This window comes from Trachypithecus francoisi, unplaced genomic scaffold (genome assembly GCF_009764315.1).
Source record: "Trachypithecus francoisi isolate TF-2019V2 unplaced genomic scaffold, Tfra_2.0 Lachesis_group8, whole genome shotgun sequence".
Lineage (NCBI taxonomy): Eukaryota > Metazoa > Chordata > Mammalia > Primates > Cercopithecidae > Trachypithecus > Trachypithecus francoisi.
Window position 1 is genome coordinate 113,668,724 of NW_022681473.1, and position 6,818 is coordinate 113,675,541.

Below are 6,818 nucleotides of genomic sequence, written 5' to 3' on the forward strand. Positions count from 1 at the left end.
GGAGATGAGACATCACCTATTTTCTTGTGAGCTGTCTCAAGGGAAAGAGATAGTCTAAAGAGAATGACATACATCAAGGAAGTACGTGCAATCCCACATAAATGGTGCTAGATATGAGCACTTAGGTATGAGAAGCTAAAGGAGCAGCTCCTTTGAGTAGTCACAGTAGATTTCAGAAACTCAGCCATCTTAACTGTAATTCACCAAATCATCCAAATAAAGTTACTTAATATCTACTTTGTGCAAGGCACTGAGGGGATGAGTGTAAGGAGCTGCCCTATGTGAAGAATAATAAATCTATTGCATGCCTTTCTAGAGGAAGGAAGTGGCTACTCTTGCCACCTAGAAAGGAGGGTTATTCTGAATGCTTAGGTCAGTTGGGGCAGGGGCCAGAAAGAACAGTAATTTAACTGGGTTTTGAAGAAGTCAGAAGCCACAAAGCAAGAAGGAGTGAAAGAGCATAAGCCTAGGAAACAACACGTACCAGGACAGTAAGGCATATTAAAGCTCACTCACCAGATGGCAGCAGGTGGATACAAGTCAATCAGATAGAAATGGTAGAGGGAGTCCAGAAGATGAGCCTGCTCAGTTAGGCTGAGATAAGGTCCTGAAGGATTTGGCCATGTGTATCCCCTTTCCTCTCCTTCTTTCTAACAATTTATGCTCCCAACTCACGCACAGCTCTGAAGTATTTCCCCTGGTGAATATATATCTTCGGTGACAGATGTTACGATGTTTCTCTGTAAGACATTTCACCCCTGCACTGGTGTGTGTGTTACACTTGTTTTTGATGCACCACAGTGTTCAACTGTAGCACATGGAACTACATATACATATTGAAAAACACATGGATAGTTATTGTCCAGGAATATGGATGTACAGGAAAGAATACCCCCGCCTTAAAGCAAAGCCATTGATTCCCTCATAATGCCTCTTGATTATGAACAGTGGCTTGTTAACAGGTCTTTTTTCCCGGAGAAGTGACTATGACAGTCCCTGTGGAATTTGACTGGACATCTATTGATTGCTTTCATAGGCCCCATTTCCATTCACTCTTCCCAAGAGCCCCGTATGTTTCCAGGGAGGCTGAGTCCGCCTCAGGCTCCACAAGTGGAACAAGAACTAAGATATAGACAATCATCCATCTTCTGGCCAAGAGATTTGTTTAGAGACGAGAATGGGACTTAAGCTGATCTGAAGGGAGAAAAATTCCAACATGAAGGTAGTCCTTCTTGGATGATGTTTTCTGCAGCTGCTGTAGCCATTTCGCTACTGTTAAAGAACAGAGGTCGAAGGACTGCTCTTTTTCCAGGATGAAAGTGGAGCTGAGAGAATCAAAGCAAAATGAAGTCTCAGAGCTCCTGGACTAACCCAATTCTAAAGTCCTCTATCCCTTTGATTTGCAGCATTGTCGGATAAAAAAATCCCCCAAATGTTTAATCCAGAATATGATGGTTTTCTATTATGTAAAATCATGAATTGTGTTTGATAAAGAAGTTAACTCAGAACATGTTTTAGAAAGCAGATACTACAGTCCCTCCTCAGTATCTGGGAGATTGGTTTCAGGACACTGCATGAATACCAAAATCCACAGATGCTCAAGTACCTATATAACCTATACAGTTTATACTTTAAATCCCCTAGATTTCTTATAATACCTAATACAATGTAAATGCTATGCAAATAGTTATGATGTGTTGGTTTCTTGTTTGTATCATTTTTTATTGTTGTATTGTTATTTTGTTCTGAATATTTTCAATTTGTAGTTGAGCAAATCTGCAACATGACCCTACAAATACAGAGATATGACTGTACATACCAAGGTAGCCCTTTGAAATTCCAAGAGGGCTCAATTTGAAAGCACTCTCCCATCTCCTTCTAGGCTTCTTAGATATTACATTTCATCTTATTGATTTGACTTAACATGCCTGCTTCACACTATGTATATGCTTCTTTTCTTTATGTGTATGCTATATGCAGATATCACTAAATTAACCTCCTATTTAATGAAGATATAATTTATTAAAATAATATTTTTAAGAACAAGAATATTTTATGTCTTTAGAATACAATATGAATAATAGATATCCTTTTTTAAGAAAAGAACACATGGAATTTGAAAGAATCCCTTTTTCTAAAAGGAATAATATTTTAGTAAAATGGACACTAAAGGAAATTACTTGGAATTTAAAACACTCTATTCATTGTTCCTTAGATGCAGGTATAAGATTACACTTCAATTTCTGAAAAAAGTTAAATAATCTCAAATAGTTATAACCTCAAAATTACATTAATAATTGTAATTACTTGTAAGTATTTGTAATTACATCATTACAAGTAAATGAAGAATATTCTTCTATGTTCAGAATACACTAAATATACAATTGAACTAATACTAAGAATTTTTGAGCCAGGCACGGTGGCTCACGCCTATAATCCCAGCACTTTGGGAGGCCGAGGTGGGCAGATCACAAGGTCAAGAGATCAAGACCATCCTGGCCAACATGGCGAAACATGGTGAAACCCCATCTCTACTAAAACTACAAAAATTAGCTGAGCACCTGCAGTCCCAGCTACTCGGGAGGCTGAGGCAGGAGAAGCGCTTGAACCCGGGAGGTGTAGGTTGCAGTGAGCCAAGATCACACCACTGCACTCCAGCCTGGTGACAGAACGAGACTCTGTCAAATAATAATAATAATAATAATAATAATAATTTTTGGATAAATATGGTGCCTTTCAGTTTTACTCACAATAACTGAATAGAACTAACACATATCTCCATAGTATTTCAAATTTTTATGGATTTCACAAGTAGCATTTCAGAAAAAATATCTGTTAGTGAGATTATTGACAAATTTTATTTATAAACCTTGGTTCGTGTTTACATTTTCCCAGGTAACAACATAGGGATAGTAAATTTGATGTGTTCTTTATTTTAGTTTTGCTGCAACAATCTGAATTTTTTACATGATAAGTACGCTGAGCTTGTATCTCATGGTTTGCTTGTTGACAAGGTACTGTTGTCACAGATATAAATTATACGATCACTTTTAGAAGAAAAACCAATGAAACTACATAAATACTTTTAGTTTATTATAAAATATTGGTTTGTAGATTTTTTTTCTCTAATGTCATTATCTGGTTTGACATCGGGGTAATGCTGGCCTTGTAGAATAACTTAGAAGGTAGACCCTTTATTTTACTTTTGAAAGATTTTGAAACTTTGTTTCATTTCTTCCTCACATTTTTATTAAAAGACACCCTGAAGCCAGAATTTTTCTTTGTGGAAACTTTTTTTTTTTTTTTTTGAGACAGGGTCTCACCCTCTCACCCAGGCTGGAGTGCAGTGGCATAATCTGGGCTCACTGCAGCCTCCACCTTCCCCATTCAAGCCATCCTTACATCTCAGCCAACTGAGTAACTAAGACTACAGGCGTGAGCCACAATGCCTGACCAAACAATTTTTTTTTTTTTTAGAGATATGAACATTTTAGAAAAATTAAGAAGATAATACACAGAGTTCCCATGTACCTTGCACTCAGCTTTCACTATTATAAACATCTTACATTAGCATAGTACATTTGTTACAATTTATGAACCAATATTGGTACATCATTATGAAATAAAGTTAGTAGTATACTTGGATGTCCTTAGTTTTTGCCTGATGGCTTTATTTTTGTAGTCCAGAATCTCATCCAGGATACTACATTTAATATAGTGGTCATGTCTCCTTAAGCTTCTCTTTGCTGTGACAGTTTCTCAGACCTTACTTGTTTTTTATGACCTTAACAGTTTTGAAGAATACTTGTCAAGTATTTTGTAGGATGTTCCTCCATTGGAGTTTTCTTTTTTTCCTGATTAGACTTTTTTGTTTCATGGATTTTTTTCATGATTAAGCAAGGGTTATGAGTTTGGGGGAAGAAGACCATAGAGGTAAGTGCAGCTTTCATCAAGTCACGTCAAAGGTACATAATATCAACATGATTCACCACTGCTGATGTTGACCTTGATTACCCAGCTGAAGTACTGTTTATCAGGTTTATCCACTGTAAAAATTACTCCCCCACCCTTTCCACACTGTATTCTCTGGAATAAAATCACCATGTGCCACCCACACTTAAACAGAGAAGAGTTATGCTCCCTCCCCTTGAGCATAAATTACTTAGAATTCTACATAAGAGATTGGTCTTTTCTCCCTCACTTATTTATTTAATAATTTTTTTATTAAATGTATTAGTCAAGGCTCATAAATACTTATTTTGAACACTAAATAAATAGCTTCAAGCCATGTGAAAAATGCTGAGAGACTAAGTATAAGATGCTGAAGAATGATGCCCCCATCCAGGTCAAAGCAGCCTCAGGAACTCTGCCATGTTACTGTAATTTATTCAATTACTAACATAAACAGTTATGTAACATCCAATTTGTTCCAGACACTGCAGTGATTACACAGGAGATTGAAACTAGATTATCTAGTGGGGTAAATGCCATCACAATGAATCATCACATATCAATAAGATTAAGTGCTCAGAGGAATGAAGAGTCTGCTTGGGGAACCCAAAGGATGCCATTATTCTGCTTCCTTGGATTAGCTGGAGAAGGGGTCATAGAAGATTGATATTTAACTGAATCTTAAAGGAGGAATAAAAACCTACCAGTCAGAGCAAAAGGGAAGGAAATGCCAAACATACTTTTTAACATGTGCTAAGGCGCTGACACACATGAGGGGGTAAGTGTGGAGAGTAGAAGGAATATAAGAAGATAAAGCTGCTATGAGAGATTGAAGCCAAGTGTTGGGTGATATGCTTTCTTCTTTATTCTTTTTTTACTTTTTTCTTCTTTATTTTCTCCAAATTTAGCGTCCTATTTTATGTACATATTGAGATTGTCCTAGATTTGTGAAACTGTTAGGGTATTCTTCAACAGAAAACTGGCCAGAATGGAGATTATCAAAGGTCACTTTAAAAATGGAGGTTCTGTCTGTGACTGTTTCTTTCATCCAGGACAGTAAGTCAAGCAGGCTACTTCTCCATTTGGATAAGTATGTAGGAGCATGCAGTGGGCAACTCTGTAGGACCCAGGAATGATTTCCCTTCTCTCTTCCCAGTGATGTCAGATTGATATCAGGACCCATGTCATTCCAGGTGAGGTATGGTATGTCATTCCAGTCTTCACGGGAGAAACAGACCATGGCTCAAAGCATCACCACATTTTGGATTTCTAGTTTGTTTTGAGATAGGCATGTGACCCAAGCTGGACTAATCAGAGTCTAATTATAAACAAGCACCCCCATTTTTCTAAGAGAAAGAGAATGAGGGTTTTACATTATTGTTTTTCTTCTTTTCTCTTTCCTCCTTCTCTTCAGTTCCCCACTTCCTACTTATCTCTTTAGAAATGCAATTATAACCTTTATCTTCCCTTCACTAGACACCCCTACAGGGCAAGTTTATCTAACTGCTGCTTACTTAAAAGCACCAGAGGCAGAAACTTCTCCCACCAGGACATTGCTTCAAGAGACAATAGTCGATTTACAACCTAAAATGTGGCTGCTATGAAACTCTCTCCTACCTGGAGAGTATCTTGAGACAACAGCCACTTTACAACTTACTTCTACCCATGATGGCACCAGTTCAATCACCTAGCAGATAAGGCATCAGTGAGTCACGCAGACCCCCACCTGTGCGCACCCGCCCCTGCATGCCATTCGCGTCAAGTTCTCCTCTTTAAAAGCCCCTGCTTTTTGCCCCAAAACTGAAGCAGCACCCTTAAGGGAGGAATCCCGTACTTCTTTCCTTAAGCTAGATTTGGAATACGAAGTCACTTTCCTTATACCAGACCTTGCTTTTGTTAATTGGACTCTGCAACTGGCAAGTGATTGAACCTGAAATACAGTTACATTATGATTTCAGAAAATTTATGTTTGGGTGAGGGAGAAGGGACAAAATGGAGGAAAGTGAACAACATGGAGCAGTACCTGTTGTTTCCAGGTTCTTCATCACCAACTTACCCGCGCACGGGAAAACGCAGCCCGCATCCAGGAAGATGCAGATCAACTGAGCATGCGCCAGGTGACGTCAATCCGAGGAGACCGAGACTTACCTGGCCACACCTAGGGAACGCCCCCGACACGCCCTTATCCCCGCCCACTGCCTGCCCCCTTCCAGTACCAATGCATAAAAGTCCGCTGCGGCAGGAACCGGCCTGACTTCTTCGGCCCCCGCATTCGTGGACTGGGGAGTCTCACCTGAGAGCGCTGGCGCCACTTCCCTGGCCCCCCCCCCCACACCTGAGGACCAGAGAACCTCCCCCGAGAGTGTGTGCATATTTGCAATAAAGGGCTGCCGCTTTCTTATGTACTTTGGCCTCATGTTTAATTACTTAGCTCTCCTAAATTAAGTTACATTAAATTAAATTAAGACAATTTACAGATCTTTTGAAGTCACAGACCCAAGTGTAAGCACCACTGAATTAGGGTTAATCCCCTGGGTTTGGATGACAGACTAGGAACATGGAGAATTTCTTCCTCTGGATGCTGTAGGGCTCAGGTGTGGGACCCAGAACGGCCGAAGAGATTTTGCTGTGATGAAGGAAGGCAAAGAGAAGTCTGAACCCATTCAGAAATAAAAACAGACCTAGAAGAATCCCAGAAAAATAGAGTCAGAGATGCTGATTACGCCATCCTTATGGCCCTATATCCGGTTGGACTTCTAGTGTTATTTAGCTGAAAAATGTATTGATTGTTTAAACTGGCTTTGTTTTAGCGAATGATATCTATAAAATGGCAAACTAGGAAGCTCTAAGCCCTTGTTGCCTTACAG

At 39.2% G+C, this 6,818-nt stretch overlaps 1 protein-coding gene across 1 annotated transcript in view; it reads right to left on the reverse strand.

The window, feature by feature from the left end:
• Window positions 1–6,124, reverse strand: part of ACRV1 (acrosomal vesicle protein 1) — a 34,119-nt gene extending 27,995 nt beyond the window's left edge. The window contains exon 1 of the mRNA XM_033206295.1: window positions 5,975–6,124. Within this exon, the coding sequence (XP_033062186.1) occupies window positions 5,975–5,996 (22 nt within the window). The 5' untranslated portion in view covers window positions 5,997–6,124. The remainder of the gene's footprint in view (window positions 1–5,974) is intronic.
• Between the last annotated feature and the right edge of the window lie 694 nt (window positions 6,125–6,818).